Source organism: Thalassophryne amazonica, chromosome 6 (genome assembly GCF_902500255.1).
Source record: "Thalassophryne amazonica chromosome 6, fThaAma1.1, whole genome shotgun sequence".
Lineage (NCBI taxonomy): Eukaryota > Metazoa > Chordata > Actinopteri > Batrachoidiformes > Batrachoididae > Thalassophryne > Thalassophryne amazonica.
Window position 1 is genome coordinate 35,697,582 of NC_047108.1, and position 17,408 is coordinate 35,714,989.

Genomic DNA, 17,408 nt, shown 5'->3' on the forward strand with positions numbered 1-17,408 from the left:
TGGGTTATTTCAATATCTTTGAGTGGGTTCTGACGGAATGCTGCTGCCAGGGGCTCAATAAAGATGTTAAATAATGATGGAGAGAGTGGACATCCCTGGCCTAGTCCCCTGTGCAATGTGAAACGTTGTGATGTTAGTCCATTAGTAGTGACTGTGACTGATGGTGATGTGTAGAAAATCTTGATCCAATTCATAAATGAGTCCCCAAAGCCAAACCTTTGCAGCGTAGTGAGTAAAAAATTCCAGTTAACCCTGTCAAATGCCTTTTCAGCATCTAGGCTAACTACATCTAGACTTCAATTTTTCGCCAGAGGCAATTCAGTGGCTTAAATCATATTTATCCTCAAGAAAACAATGTGTACAAATTGACAGTGTAAAATCATTGGTCCTGGATGTCTCTGAGGTCCCCCACAGGAGAACAACTTTTGGACAGAACACTCTCTCTGTGAGAGCCCTACATTGATCAGTTTAGAGCTCAACTCAAACTATGGCTGAAACAAACCAGTCATGTGACCACTAGACTTTAACATTACCTGTGTTGTTTATTTTGTATATTATATTTTCTTTCTTATGTATTTGCCTGCCTAGGGACTACGGATGAAAACTAGCTTTGTAGCTATAATCTGGCATATTTACATTTGTTTTTATACTGATGTTCATTAATGTGCATTGTCCCTATTCACATAAATAAATAAATAAATAAATAAATAAATAAATAAATAGAGTGTGTATTTTTGTTGTACTGATAACTAATGCATTAGGTTGTATAATCTGCGGGTATTGCTGGATGATTGTCTTCCTTTGATAAATCCCTGTTTGGTCAGGGTGAAAATATATGGTATGACTTTTCAATTCTGAGGGCTAGAGCTTTACTGATGATTTTGACATCTACATTGATGAGTGAAATTGGGCGATAATTTGATGCCAGGGTGGGGTCTATATTGGGTTGGGGAGAAGTGATATAAGAGCTGTGTTCATGTGTGTTGGGAATTTGAGATTTTGTTTTATTTGTCTATTGTTCTCATAAATAATGGAGATAAGATTGACCAAAGTGTTTGTAGAACTCAGCAGGGAAGCCATCAGGTCCTGGTGCTTTATTGCTGGGCATTAAGAGCGGAGTAAAGTTCTTTTTCTGAAATTGATAATTCTAATGCATTTGGTTTGTTCTATGTTAAGCTTTGGTAAATGAATGTTGTTGAGAAATTGATTTATGTCATCTTGACTGGGTTCAAATTAGAGGAGTACAAATTTGTGTAACAGCCTTGGAATATTTAATGTAGAACTTAATTTTCTTGCCGGAGAGCCAAACCCCCCCGAATGTTCCATGTTACAAATTTAAGATGCATAATTTATTTTTATGGTAATCTGGAATGCTATGTGTGTGGAATAGGTCTGCAAGCGTGTGTGTAAGAGTGAGACTGTGATGTATGTGCACGTGTGGTTTGGAGCGCAATAAATGTTGAAAGGGAGAAAAAAAATGGAGTACATCCACAGAATATACAACACCAAAACAATAACATGAACAAATAAACAAGAGAAACAACATAAGCGAACATGAGATACGTGCATGGTATATACAGGTGATAAGCGCGGTGCAAATAGATTAGCTTCTGGGTAGAAAGAGTACGAAGAAAACAGGTGGTAATGTAATGTTAGTAAAGCCAGGGTGTAATGTTTTTTGTCTCTAAACAGTTGTCCGTCAATGTACAATTTGTCAACTGTGATGATCTGCTTTTTACCTTGCTTCATCATGTCCTTGCGTATGGGAAATAACTGCTTGCGTCTGCGAATGATCTCTTGCGGGTATTGGTCATTAAGTCCGTAATGGGTCCCTTTCAGCTGTCTGCCTTGCCTTTGGACTAATTCTTTTTGTTTGAAATGTTCAAACTTCACGATAATGGGCCGGGGTCAGGTGTAGTTGGGGAGCTTGCGTCCTTAACGGTGCACACGGTGGAAAGTGATGTTGACAGTATCTAGTGGGAGTTTGAGTTCTTTAATCATGAAGTCTTTTACCAGTTTTTCGGGGTCGTCGATGTGTGGGTCCTGAATGCCCGTGAAAATCAAGTTGTCCCTCATACTGCGTGCTTGTAGATCCAGGACAGTTTCATTCATAGTTTTATTTTCGGCCGTGAGTGGCGAGCTGGGTTGAAACAGTGGAGAGTTGGTTTGTGAGCGAGGTGACGGTGTTTTGTAGTGATGCATTTTCCTTAGTGAGAGATTCGATTTGATGTTGACTGTTCTTGGAACTCTTTATGCAGGAGTTCAATCAGCGCGACTCTTGAGTCCAGAGAAGATAATCGCTCCTTTATAAATAGTAAAAGGTTTGTCATTTACATTACACTAAATACTTTTTTACCCCACTGTACCCCCTCCCACGAAAATAATTATTTGATCCACTGTGGATTTTGTCAAAGTTTTCCCACCTACAAAGAATGGAGAGGTCTGTAGCTAATTTTTTAATCATAGCTACACTTCAACTGTGAGAGACCGAATCTAAAACATAAAAAAAAAAAACCAAAAACAGAAAATCACATTGCATACTTTTTAAATAATTAATTTGCATTTTACTGCACGAAATAAGTATTTGATACAATGGAAAAAGAGAACTTAATATTTGGTACAGAAACCTTTGTTTGCAATTATAGAGGTCAGACGTTTCCTGTAGTTCTTGACCAAGTTTGCACACATTGCAGCAGGGATTTTGGTCCACTCCTCCATACCTTTCAGGTTTCGGGGTTCTCGTTGGGCAACACAGAGTTTCAGCTCCATCCAAAGATTTTCTACTGAGTTCAAGTCTGGAGACTGTCTCGGCCACTCCAGGACGTGAAATGCTTATGGAGCCACTTCTTAAACCCCTTTCAAAGTGGGCTAATATAGAGTTGCATCATGATGACGCTGACTTTATGCAGCCTAACACTACAATACGCTGAGGGATGCAAAGGGCAACATGAAACTGATGCAAAAAAATTAACCGTTTAATTTTTTCACGTATTTTCAGCGTAGAGCACTGGATGCAGAAAGGAAGTAGTTTCATTCAAGTTGAGGCAACGTTACGGTACTTAACATAACTGGATGCCCCACCCATACAATTTATCTAACGCCAATTTATGATTCCTGATGTGTGCCACTGTTGTCGAGCTATAAATCACGCAGGATTGTTGTCAAACTTTTATACCGTAAACACAATGCAGTAAGACTATAACGCTCAAAGAGCACATGTAACAATTAAAAGAAAAAAAGCTCATTACAGCCTGGCTGCAGCTCCTCAGGGGGAGGCCGTGGAGGAAGACTATCGGTTGGCCTTGTGGGACTGTCTTGATGACACGCCTCTGCAACATCACATGGCAGTCGGGAATAGTTTGGTTCGCATTGCCGGTAGTCAGTCACCCATTTCCAGTGCACTTGGCCTCTGCCAGGGCTGCCCTTTGTCACCAGTTCTGTTCATTACCTTTATGGACAGAATTTCTAGGCGCAGCCAGGGTGTACAGGGGTCCGGTTTGGGAACCCAGAATCTCATCTCCGCTGTTCACGGATTGTTTGGTGTGTTCTGTTGGCTTCGTCAAATCAGGACCTTCAGCGTGCACTGGTGCGGTTGTGCAGCTGAGTGTGAGACGTCCGGGATGAAATCAGCACCTCCAAATCCAAGGCCATGGTTCTCGACCGGAAAAAGATGCCTTGCCCTCTTCAGGTCGGTGGAAGTGTCCTTGCCTCAAGTGGAGGAGTTTAAGTATCTCGGGGTCTTGTTCACGAGCGAGGGACGGATGGAGCGTGAGATCGACAGAATCGGTGCAGCGTCTGCAGTGATGCGGTCGCTGTATCGGACTGTCGTGGTGAAGAGAGAGCTGAGCAGGGGGCAAAGCTCTCGGTTTACTGATCGATCTACGTTCCGACCCTCACCTATGGTCATGAGATTTGGCTCATGACCGAAAGAACGAGATCGTGAGTACAGTGCCGAGATGAGTTTCCTCCGCAGCGTGGCTGGGCACTCCCTTAGAGACAGGGTGAGGAGCTCGGTCACTCGGGAGGAGCTCGGAGTCGAGCCGCTGCTCCTCCACGTCAAAACAGCCAGCTGAGGTGGCTCCGTCATCTTTTCCAGATGCCCCCTGGAAGCCCCCTGAACTGTTAAGGTCTTTCCTTCTACGCCTTCCTTCTCCTCATAATCAATTTTTACTCTCCAACCTCATTTTGTCACCCAGTGACATGCACACCTCTGCGGTAAAGAGACTGCATCACTGACGCACACTGTGTTAAAACCAGGTGCTGAATTTTTTGGTGCGTTTACACATAGGCAAGACGCATTATGAATGTCATATTTGTGTCATTCCTGGCACATTCCTGACATTCTTAATGTGACTTAACGCATCTAAATAGATCGCTTAACAGGGCGCGATGGTGTGTGATATTCGTGATTTTTTTGTGGAGCATGCTTTTGGCTGTCAAAAAAATCTTCCACGAATGTCTCACACCACTCATTTCGCCTCATGTCGCGGAGGTTGCAACTGAGCGTGTTGATCCGTCTTGATTAGTGGTGATCCTTAATAGAGCGTGACAGCGTTCTTCTCTGACGCGTGCACAATTAAACCCTGCTGCACCGCTTTGAGTTTCATTGCTGCAGTATGCTGAAGAAGTCGGCTTAAAGTCTCATTCCAGTGCTCCTCAACGTGCTCCTTCAGGTGTTCCACTTGCTGCATGTGTCTGATGTTTGAGAAAACGCTTGACACAAGAGCCACGTCCTCCTCTCTGCGCCAGCAACTGACGGTTGGATGAATAGGGGGTGTGTGGAGACAATGCGCCTCATTCACAACAAGACAGAATTTAACGATGCACTGTTACACGCGATAGCGCCCAACAATGCAGAACATTATTCTTGACCGTGTGTAATGATTCCTGATAATTCTCCAGCAACACGTGCCATTAATCGTAACGCATGGTAACAGGTTGCAGCAGTTCCTGAGGACACCTGACGCCTCTGCCTGAAATCATCACTTTCATGATTAGCGGCCAAGAATGTATACTTTGTGGCATTCTTGACTTGCTGTCATTATGTATAAAACGCAGCATTGGAGTCGCTGTGCTTATTTTGAACATGTTCAAGATAAGCTTTGCAACTGATTTTCAGCCTATGATACATTGCCAACACCCATTTTTCCTTAACAGTCAAGCAAAAGTGGCATGCACACCCAAGACATTTGGTATTGAACCTGTAGCAGGATGGTCATAACCACTGATATGACTGGGCCAAAAGTAAAACTACAGCCTTAATGGAATGTATTGGCAGATTCCAAAGTGACAGACGTTTGGCTCAAACTGTCAGTCATCTACTTTACTAGTTTTCTTGCCAGTGAAACACTGCTACAGTTGATACATTACATACATACTTATTTGCCAAAATTGTAAATTTACTATTAAAAAATTGCTGATGTCAGGATATTTGTGACTAGACTCTAACCAGAAATATAACAATGGGTGGAAGTAGCATTGTGGCTTCCAAGGTTCATTGGCTGAGCTTTTACTGCCTTATTACTTTGCTGGCAACAAGCCAGTTTCCTTATCAGACCTTGTAAACTTTGGCCTCACTGAAATATTAAGACCTTTGATATACACAGTGCACCCCCCCCCCCCCCCCGCCAGTCATGAGACTTCAATCAATCATTTTCTGCCTTGTCAAACTCAACTGCCTAACAAAAGAATGGAATTAAAGTTCTGAGACCTTGACTCTTCAAAGGATACAGTGAGGTCTAAGAGGAATGTGCCAAGGCTGCCAATGAGCCAGGGCAGGTGATGGACCACATAGCTAGCCTCACTTTGGCCTCGCTCAGGGTTCTTCAGCAGGACACTCGAGCCATATGTAATGTTCCCCAGGATGACTAGAGCAAAAAGAAAGTACGAGACTCCCTCTGTTGACTTCCTCTTGTACTGCAGAGATAAGGAAGGAGGAGACAGCACAATAAGTAATTGGCTGTAGTGGGGCAACACAGCAAAATAATGACCTCTAATGAGCTACAGGTGTCAAAGCAGTACACAGGGGTCAAAGTTTAAAGTGTTCCAATTGTATTGAAAGGTATACCATATTATTTGTCTGATCATAAAGATTCCAAAAAGGTATGGACTAATTATGACTGAATGATAGAGTTATGGGGTAAAAAAAAAAAAAAAAAAAAAAATCATTCATTCATTCAAAATGGTGACCAGGGTTAATTTCAGTTTGTACAGGGATCAAAAGTTGAAGTTACTTCAATTTTGTGAAAAAAAGTGATGCAAATTATTGGTTGAGCTAATAGGATTAATAAATGGAATAGTTTTGACTGTGTTGAATGCTTGGTCTCCAAAGTAAAGGTCAAACAAGGTTGACGTCCACTGGATTCTATGATGTATGTTATCCCGCAACATGATTACTAAAGCATGACAGATGGTGCAAACTATTCCTTTTGAAAATGCTATTAACCAATTTGCATTTTTGTTAACCAAAATTGGAGCAACTTTAACTTTTGACCACTGTACAAACTGAAATTAACCTTTGTCACCACTTTAGTTGTTTTTACCCCAGACGAGTCAGTCATAATTAGTCCAAACTATATCTTTTTTGGAATCTTTATGATCAGACAAATAATATGGTGTACCCTTTAACACAATTGAAACATTTTAACATTTTTACCCCCGTGTAATTCTTCATTGACCCGTGAAGCTCATTAGCGGTCAACTCCAGGATATCTCCATACCTGAAAAACGATAATTTAGAATATGTGTACCAAACTATGCTTTTATCACAAAATGCAGAATTGTTATGTAAATTTTCGCTAAGCTGCACCACTACACACAGTCAGCATGCATTTGTATTTACGATAAACATATTTATATAACAAATACAAATGGCACCCTCAACCCCTGAAGTAAAATAAAAACTGATTACTCCAATTTAGAGGTCTGACAGCTTTACACATTTCAAATTTGAATATTGTCATGGTGGACTATTTCATAAAGATATTTGAATGAATACAGTAACCTAATCAGGTTCCTACTGACCTACAAACCAGAAGTAGAGAAGTTTAACATATTATCTTGTTAACATTCATGACTAAAAAAAAGTCAGCTTTCATCATTGTTTTCTGCCTTCATGATCAGTACCCCAACCTTAGGGATTTCAAATGTTTGGTCACCATGTACACCTACAGTGCCGGCTGTTGTTTCTGCTTCCTGATAAAAAGACTATACAAAAGAGCTTTTATAGCAGTTTGGAGTTGAAAATGTGCTTTATATATTCCTGCAATTGATAAACACAAGGCCTTATTGAGCACATGCCTATTACTTGAGCTCAGATGATTTTTACCACTCTGTTCTGCTCCCAGGTGAAGAAATTTCATGACTAATAGGAAAGGCACCTTGTGCTTCAGTCTTAAAGGACATGTCACACATTTCTTTAACATCCCCGTTAGCAACACAACATCAAAGTATTCATGATTGTAAGTCTCTCTGCGCACAAGCGCTCATAATTAGTGGACTCTGATGTTTATCTATTGCTCTCCCTGGGCAAGTTAACAGGTGCATTTCTGGAAAACGGCTCACTCGGCAATTTTTGGCGTGTGATGTACATTAGAATGAGCATAAACATCCAAATGACTGACAGAGAGTGAACGAACCTGCTCCGTCCAAAAACAAAACTTCTGAGCTTTTATTGAAAGTGATGGCTCAGATTTACAGAGGAGATGACACACTTCGCCCAAAACTCTTAATGTTTTTCCCAGAGTCTGTCGGATTTTGGAACTTAAACCATTTATGCCCAGAATTTTTTTTTAAATAAGTGGAAAAGTTGCATTAGTACCTTTGAGATTTTTATTGTGAGTAGAAAGTGACAGTGATACACTTCGGCAACAACTGTTAAAACAGGTTAAAGTGTCATGATGCTGCCGTTTGTGTCACATGATTGGTTTACTGCTGCAGTGATCATGGATGTGGACTGTCTCCACCAATGCGTGTGTGGGGGCTTCTTTGATGTGGATTTTTTTTTTTTTTTTATTGGAAATCTTAACAGGGTGAGTGGCATGTGAATTTTTTCTTTCATCTTTTGCTTTGTGTTCCTTTCAATGAAAGTAAAATTTTTTTATTTTCCTTAGAGAGTCTGCGGATGTGTGCAGTAGCTCTTTTAATGCACAGCTCAACTGTGGACGTGAAATATCAGATCTGATCACATCTGTCTAATCATCCATATTTAGAAATGCAGAGTATTGAAAATTCACATGGATGTCTGGCTGAATGTGAATGATATAGATGCAGTATTAAGCTTATAGACTCTCCCAAATGTCATAAAACTGTCAATCTCTATAAGGAACCTTTTCAAGAGAATGTTGAAGAAAAAAAAAATGAACAGCTGGCATGCAGGTTAAAATGGCTGCTGCGCTGTTTTAACCATGTTAGCTATTTTATTGCCTTTATACAGTAGTGTTCAGAATAATAGTAGCGCTATGTGACTAAAAAGATTAATTCAGGTTTTGAGTATATTTCTTATTGTTACATGGGAAACAAGGTACCAGTAGATTCAGTAGATTCTCACAAATCCAACAAGACCAAGCATTCATGATATGCACACTCTTAAGGCTATGAAATTGGGCTATTAGTAAAAAAAAAAAAAAAAAAAAAAACGAAAAGGGGGTGTTCACAATAATAGTAGTGTGGCATTCAGTCAGTGAGTTCGTCAATTTTGTGGAACAAACAGGTGTGAATCAGGTGTCCCCTATTTAAGGATGAAGCCAGCACCTGTTGAACATGTTTTTCTCTTTGAAAGCCTGAGGAAAATGGGATGTTCAAAACATTGTTCAGAAGAACAGCATAGTTTGATTATTATAGAAATTATATAAAATTATAGGCTGTCCATCTACAATGATCTCCAATGCTTTAAAATGGACAAAAAAAACAGATGTGTGGAAGAAAACGGAAAACAACCATCAAAATAGATAGAAGAATAACCAGAATGGCAAAGCTCACCCATTGATCAGCTGCAGGATGATCAAAGACAGTCTGGAGTTACCTGTAAGTGCTGTGACAGTTAGAAGACGCCTGTGTGAAGCTAATTTATTTGCAAGAATCCCCCGCAAAGTCCCTCTGTTAAATAAAAGACGTGCAGAAGAGGTTACAATTTGCCAAATAACACATCAACTGGCCTAAAGAGAAATGGAGGAATATTTTGTGGACTGATGAGAGTAAAACTGTTCTTTTTGGGTCCAAGGGCCGCAGACAGTTTGTGAGATGACCCCCAAACTCTGAATTCAAGCCACAGTTCACAGTGAAGACAGTGAAGCATGGTGGGTGCAAGCATCATGATATGGGCATGTTTCTCCTATGGTGTTGGGCCTATATATCGCATACCAGGTATCATGGCTCAATTTGGATATGCCAAAAATACTTGAAGAGGTCATGTTGCCTTATGCTTAAGAGGTCATGCCCTTGAAATGGGTGTTTCAACAAGACAATGACCCCAAGCACACTAGTAAACGAGCAAAATCTTGGTTCCAAACCAACAAAATTAATGTCTCGCAGATGTGAAGAAATCTTGAAAAACTGTGGTTATATAACTAAATACTAGTTTAGTGATTCACAGGGTTGCTAAAAAAGCAGTTTGAACATAAAAGTTTTGAGTTTGTAGCGTCAACAGCAGATGCTACTATTATTGTGACACCCCCTTTTCTACTTTTTTTTTTTACTAATAGCCCAATTTCATAGCCTCAAGAGTGTGCATATCATGAATGCTTGGTCTTGTTGGATTTGTGAGAATCTACTGAATCTACTGGTACCTTGTTTCCCATGTAACAAAAAGAAATATACTCAAAACCTGGATTAATCTTTTTATTCACATAGCACTACAATTATTCTGAACACTAATGTACATGGTACTGGAGTACGTATGGAGTGCTCCAGTACGAAGTCATGAATTGGGTGGTGATGGATCAGTCGTATGCATGACTAATTGCCATCCAGGATCCACGGTAGCTCTATAATGCAGGGGTGTACACTCCCAGACCTGATTGGAGAACCACATATAGATATGATTGGCTTGTGAAGTAGATGAAGATTTCACCTGCAGAATAATTACACTTACTGCAGAATAATGCCTCTCCTTCATGGTGTGACAGAGACAGGGTCAAGAGACCCTGGAAAGAATAATTCATATCAAAAATGGGGAAAGTGAGATTACATCATTTGTACAGTAAGTATTCTCCTGAGTGTTTAACCTTCTAGAGGGGTCTCGTGTGTGTGCCACTGCTAGATAGTCATCTAAGGAATGTCAAAATAAATTTAGACACCCCCCCCCCCCAAAAAAAAAAAGCTTCCAAGGTGTGGCAAAGGAGAAAGAGAAATATTAAGAACACAACATGAGGCTGGCGTCTCCCGCATGTTGAAACAGTACTGTGGAGTTGATGCCAGTGCAGCGTTACAAAATGCAACATCTACACTGAAAAAAAATATAAACGCAGCACTTTTGTTTCCCATTTTTCATGAGCTGAACTCAAAGATCTACAGCATTTTCTCTACACACAAAGACCCATTTCTCTAAAATTACTGATACAAAATTCTGTGTTAGTGCGCACTTCTTTGCAGAGATAATCCATCCCACCTTACAGGTGTGGTATATCAAGATGCTGATTAGACAGTATGATTATTGCACAGGTGTGCCTGGCCACTCTAAAATGTTCAGCTTATTTACACAGCACAATGCCACAGATGAAGGTTTTGAGGGAGCGTGCAACTGTGAATTTCTCCACTGTGAGATCAATAAAGTCTTATCTTAACTGACATCTGACTGCAGGAGTGTCACCAGAGCTGTTGCCTGACCTTGCCTCTACGGTGGTTGGCTCTCACTGCGGTATTGTATCACTTCCTGTTCCGGAGCACAGCAGTGTTTGTTGTATCTGTTAGCTGTTTATCTGCGCAGTTAGATTGATCTAGTTACCTAGATAACGATTTGTTTCCCAGTGTATCTTCACGTGCCTTAACTAAAGCACTCCCTCTGCTGAATCCCCTCTAAATTATTTACACATATTCACTTTGCGTGTTTTTAGGAATCCGCTAGCTTAGCGCAGCTACAAGCTCTTAGCCGGTTTAGCATGGCGGCTTCTCCTGTCTCTCCCGCATTTTCTGCTCTGGGTGTGAAATGTTTAGTTATTCCTCGGCCTCCTTTAGCAGTAATGGTACTTGTAATAAGTGTAGCTTATTTGTAGCTTGGAGGCCAGGCTGGGGTGAATTGGAGACTCGGCTCCGCACCGTGGAAAATTCTACAGCTAGCCAGGCCCCTGTAGTCGGTGCGGACCAAGGTAGCTTAGCCGCCGTTAGTTTCCCTCTGGCAGATCCCGAGCAGCGGGAAAGCAGGGTCAACTGGGTGACTGTGAGGAGGAAGCGTAGTCCTAAAACAGAAGCCCCGTGTACACCGCCAACCGTTTTTCCCCACTCGGCGACACACCCGCCGAGGATCAAACTCTGGTTATTGGCGACTCTGTTTTGAGAAATGTGAAGTTAGCGACACCAGCAACCATAGTCAATTGTCTTCCGGGGGCCAGAGCAGGCGACATTGAAGGACATTTGAAACTGCTGGCTAGGCTAAGTGTAAATTTGGTAAGATTGTAATCACGTCGGCAGTAATGACACCCGTTACGGCAACGGAGGTCACTAAAAATTACATTGAATCGTGTGTAAACTTTGCAAAAACAATGTCGGACTCTGTAGTTTTCTCTGGGCCCCTCCCCAATCGTACCGGGAGTGACATGTTTAGCCGCATGTTCTCCCTGAATTGCTGGCTGTCTGAGTGGTGTCCAAAAATGAGGTGGGCTTCATAGATAATTGGCAAGCTTCTGGGGAAAACTGGTCTCGTTAGGAAGAGCCGGCATCCAATCCCACTTTGGATGGAGCAGCTCTCATTTTCCTAGAATCCCCTTGGCCATTTCTTAAATCCTCCAAAACCGTGCCTATCCAGGGTTGGGAGCCAGGAAGCAGAAGTATGTAGTCTTTACACACCTCTCTGCCGCTTCTCTCCCCCTTGACCATCCCCTCCATTACCCAATCCCGTAGAGACGGTGCCTGCTCCCAGACCACCATAACCAGCAAAATCTATTTAAGCATAAAAATTCAAAAGGAAAAAATATAGCACCTTCAACTGCACCACAGACTAAAACAGTTAAATGTGGTCTAGTAAACCATTAGGTCTCTCTCTTCTAATTCCCTGTTAGTAAATGATATAATAATTGATCACATATTGATTATTCTGCCTTACAGAAACCGGTTACAGCAGGATGAATTATGTTAGTTTAAATGAGTCAACACCCGAGTCACACTAACTGCCAGAACGCTCGTAGCATGGGCCGAGGCAGAGGATTAGCAGCAATCTTCCATTCCAGCTTATTAATTAATCAAAAAACCCAGACAGAGCTTTAATTCATTTGAAAGCTTGACTCTTAGTCTTGTCCATCCAAATTGGAAGTCCCAAAACCCAGTTTTATTTGTTATTATCTATCGTCCACCTGGTCGTTACTGTGAGTTTCTCTGTGAATTTCAGACCTTTTGTCTGACTTAGTGCTTAGCTCAGATAAGATAATTATAGTGGGCGATTTTAACATCCACCAGATGCTGAGAATGACAGCCTCAACACTGCATTTAATCTATTATTAGACTCTATTGGCTTTGCTCAAAATGTAAATGAGTCCACCCACCACTTTAATCATATCTTAGATGATCTTGTTCTGACTTATGGTATGGAAATTGAAGACTTAACAGTATTCCCTGAAAACTCCCTTCTGTCTGATCATTCTTAATAACATTTACATTTACTCTGATGGACTACCCAGCAGTGGGGAATAAGTTTCATTACACTAGAAGTCTTTCAGAACAGCGCTGTAACTAGGTTTAAGGATATGATTCCTTCTTTATGTTCTCTAATGCCATATACCAACACAGTGCAGAGTAGCTACCTAAACTCTGTAAGTGAGATAGAGTATCTCGTCAATAGTTTTACATACTCATTGAAGACAACTTTGGATGCTGTAGCTCCTCTGAAAAAGAGAGCTTTAAATCAGAAGTGCCTGACTCCGTGGTATAACTCACAAACTCGCAGCTTAAAGCGATAACCCGTAAGTTGGAGAGGAAAAGGCGTCTCACTAATTTAGAAGATTTTCATTTAGCCTGGAAAAAAGAGTCTGTTACTCTATAAAAAAGCCCTCCGTAAAGCTAGGACATCTTACTACTCATCACTAATTGAAGAACATAAGAACAACCCAGGTTTCTTTTCAGCACTGTAGCCAGGCTGACAAAGAGTCAGAGCTCTATGGAGCCGATATTCCTTTAACTTTAACTAGTAATGACTCATGACTTTCTTTGCTAATAAAATTTTAACTATTAGAGAAAAAATTACTCATAACCATCCCAAGACGTATCGTTATCTTTGGCTGCTTTCAGTGATGCCGGGTATTTGGTTAGACTCTTTCTCTCAGATTGTTCTGTCTGAGTTATTTTCATTAGTTACTTCATCCAAACCATCAACATGTCTATTAGACCCCATTCCTACCAGGCTGCTCAAGGAAGCCCTACCATTATTTAATGCTTCGATCTTAAATATGATCAATCTATCTTTATTAGTTGGCTATGTACCACAGGCTTTTAAGGTGGCAGTAATTAAACCATTACTTAAAAAGCCATCACTTGACCCAGCTATCTTAGCTAATTATAGGCCAATCTCCAACCTTCCTTTTCTCTCAAAAATTCTTGAAAGGGTAGTTGTAAAACAGCTAACTGATCATCTGCAGAGGAATGGTCTATTGAAGAGTTTCAGTCAGGTTTTAGAATTCATCATAGTACAGAAACAGCATTAGTGAAGGTTACAAATGATCTTCTTATGGCCTCAGACAGTGGACTCATCTCTGTGCTTGTTCTGTTAGACCTCAGTGCTGCTTTTGATACTGTTGATCATAAATTTTATTACAGAGATTAGAGCATGCCACAGGTATTAAAGGCACTGCGCTGCGGTGGTTTGAATCATATTTATCTAATAGATTACAATTTGTTCATGTAAATGGGGAATCTTCTTCACAGACCAAGGTTAATTATGGAGTTCCACAAGGTTCTGTGCTAGGACCAATTTTATTCACTTTATACATGCTTCCCTTAGGCAGTATTAGACGGCATTGCTTAAATTTCATTGTTACGCAGATGATACCCAGCTTTATCTATCCATGAAGCCAGAGGACACACACCAATTAGCTAAACTGCAGGATTGTCTTACAGACATAAAGACATGGATGACCTCTAATTTCCTGCTTTTAAACTCAGATAAAACTGAAGTTATTGTACTTGGCCCCACAAATCTTAGAAACATGGTGTCTAACCAGATCCTTACTCTGGATGGCATTACCCTGACCTCTAGTAATACTGTGAGAAATCTTGGAGTCATTTTTGATCAGGATATGTCATTCAAAGCGCATATTAAACAAATATGTAGGACTGCTTTTTTGCATTTACGCAATATCTCTAAAATTAGAAAGGTCTTGTCTCAGAGTGATGCTGAAAAACTAATTCATGCATTTATTTCCTCTAGGCTGGACTATTGTAATTCATTATATCAGGTTGTCCTAAAAGTTCCATGAAACGCCTTCAGTTAATTCAAAATGCTGCAGCTAGAGTACTAACGGGGACTAGAAGGAGAGAGCATATCTCACCCATATTGGCCTCTCTTCATTGGCTTCCTGTTAATTCTAGAATAGAATTTAAAATTCTTCTTCTTACTTATAAGGTTTTGAATAATCAGGTCCCATCTTATCTTAGGGACCTCATAGTACCATATCACCCCAATAGAGCGCTTCGCTCTCAGAATGCAGGCTTACTTGTAGTTCCTAGGGTTTGTAAGAGTAGAATGGGAGGCAGAGCCTTCAGCTTTCAGGCTCCTCTCCTGTGGAACCAGCTCCCAATTCAGATCAGGGAGACAGACACCCTCTCTACTTTTAAGATTAGGCTTAAAACTTTCCTTTTGCTAAAGCTTATAGTTAGGGCTGGATCAGGTGACCCTGAACCATCCCTTAGTTATGCTGCTATAGACTTAGACTGCTGGGGGGTTCCCATGATGCACTGAGTGTTTCTTTCTCTTTTTGCTCTGTATGCACCACTCTGCATTTAATCATTAGTGATTGATCTCTGCTCCCTTCCACAGCATGTCTTTTTCCTGGTTCTCTCCCTCAGCCCCAACCAGTCCCAGCAGAAGACTGCCCCTCCCTGAGCCTGGTTCTGCTGGAGGTTTCTTCCTGTTAAAAGGGAGTTTTTCCTTCCCACTGTAGCCAAGTGCTTGCTCACAGGGGGTCGTTTTGACCGTTGGGGTTTTACGTAATTATTGTATGGCCTTGCCTTACAATATAAAGCGCCTTGGGGCAACTGTTTGTTGTGATTTGGCGCTATAAAAATAAAATTGATTGACTGATTGATTGAATTGAATGTTCATTTCTCTACTATAAGCCGTCTCTAAAGAGGTTTCATAGAATTTCACAGTACATCCAACCAGTCTCACAACCACAGACCACCTATAAACACACCAGCCCAGGACCTCTCCATCCAGCATGTTCACCTCCAAGATCATCTGAGACCAGCCAGTGGGACAGCTGCTGCAACAATCGGTTTGCAGAACCAAAGAATTTCTACACCAACTGCCAGAACCCGTCTCAGGGAAGCTCATCTGTATGCTTTTCATCGTCATCAGGGTCTCGACCTGACTGCAGTTCACCATCATAATCTAACTGAGTGGGCAAATGCTCACATTTTTTTTTTGTTTAATTTATATTTTAATCAGCCTTAAAACAAGAACACTGTAGCTTTGAACCAGGGTGTACAGAAACATCATTCAAAGTCCTTATTTATCCAAGAGTCCACTTAATGTCACAATAAAGTCCTCTCCAAGCAGAAGAAAAAAAGGGACACACACACACACACACACATATATATAGAAATGTTCCTGACATATGCAATAAAGTCCTATACAAATCAGATCTGTATTGTCTAATGTATTGTAGCCATCCCTTCCACATATTACTGAATTTGTCTACCTCTAGTCCAACAGATGCGGTCACTTTCTCCACAGTGTATATAGTCAGCATGACATTGACCCATTCTTCCACCTTGGGGACCAGATCTGTTCGCCATCTTCTGGTGATTGCTTTTTTGCTAGCCAACAGCATCTGGCTGCTGATGAACTCTACAAGAAGGAGATGTGTTGCACTGTGTGAGGCAAACAGTGATTACACCAGGTACTGACTGGTTTTATGACACACACCCCCCCCCCCCATAAAGCAAAACTTAACATTTCAGAGTGGCCTTTTATTGTGGCCAGCCTAAGGCACACCTGTGCAATAATCATGCTGTCTAACCTGCACCTTGATATGACACACCTGTGAGGTGGGATGGATTATCTCAGCAAAGGAGAAGTGCTCACTAACACAGATTGACAGATTTGTGATCAATATTTGAGAGAAATAGGTCTTTTGTGGATATAGAAAATGTTTTAGATCTAGTTCAGCTCATGAAAAATGGGAGCAAAAACAAATGTTGCATTTATATTTTTGTTCAGTGTATGTCACATGTACGCATGTCAGACCTGCTGTTGTGATGTTTCAGTTTATTTGCAGCAGAGTCAACATTTCCATACTTACATTTGTGTAAATCTGAGGAACTCTAGAACAGAGGTACAGCAATGATGATATAGAGCCAATAGAGAAGCCAATAATCTCTTTGGAGGTAAATTTCTGAAGAGAGAAAAGCAGACATTCTACAGTAATTCAAAAGAGCAAAACACTCAGTCTACAGGCTGAATAACTGTTTAACTTACTTTGACTGGGCCAGCATCAGTGACTGAAAGCAAGGTGCGACCTTTGAACCCAGGAAGAATGGTGTTTTCCTGGGTGCTTGACCCAGGCAGGCAGACGAGAGTGGAGGTGAAGCTCAAGACACAGGCCACGCCCAACACATGTAGAATCTGCCTGTCTGAGAACAGAGAATACCAGAGTTTAGAATTAATACAGGAAGAAGCATTCAGCATATTCCTTCAGACACAGATTAGCAGAAGCAGACAACAGGAGTTTGAGTCATGGTGAAATCATTACATGACTCAGTAATTACTCTTCTGCTTCTGACAGCACACTGTCACGAAGATTACTGAGGTAAGTAAGTCCCTTCGGCTGCTCCCTTGTTTGCACTTGGGGCCGCCACAGCAAATCCAAGGTGGATCTGCATGTTGAATTGGCACAGGTTTTACGCCGGATGCCCTTCCTGACACAACTCCACATTACATGGAGAAATGCGGCAGGGGTGGGATTTGAACCCGGAGCCTTCTGAACTGAAACCAAGCACATTAACCACTTGGCCACCAGCCATGCACGAAGATTACTGAGGGTGGG

The 17,408-nt window shown here is 41.2% G+C and overlaps 1 protein-coding gene across 3 annotated transcripts in view; it reads right to left on the minus strand.

Annotated features, from left to right (window-relative positions):
- Positions 1-5,655: 5,655 nt before the first annotated feature.
- Positions 5,656-17,408, minus strand: part of LOC117512040 (lysosomal amino acid transporter 1 homolog) — a 68,147-nt gene continuing 56,394 nt past the window's right edge. For all 3 annotated transcript variants that reach the window (XM_034171989.1, XM_034171988.1, XM_034171990.1), the window contains 3 exons: positions 16,841-16,995; positions 16,665-16,757; positions 5,656-5,916 (listed from right to left, as the gene is read on the minus strand). In XM_034171989.1, coding sequence (XP_034027880.1) covers positions 5,671-5,916; positions 16,665-16,757; positions 16,841-16,995 — 494 coding nt within the window. In that variant the 3' untranslated portion in view covers positions 5,656-5,670. The remainder of the gene's footprint in view (positions 5,917-16,664; positions 16,758-16,840; positions 16,996-17,408) is intronic.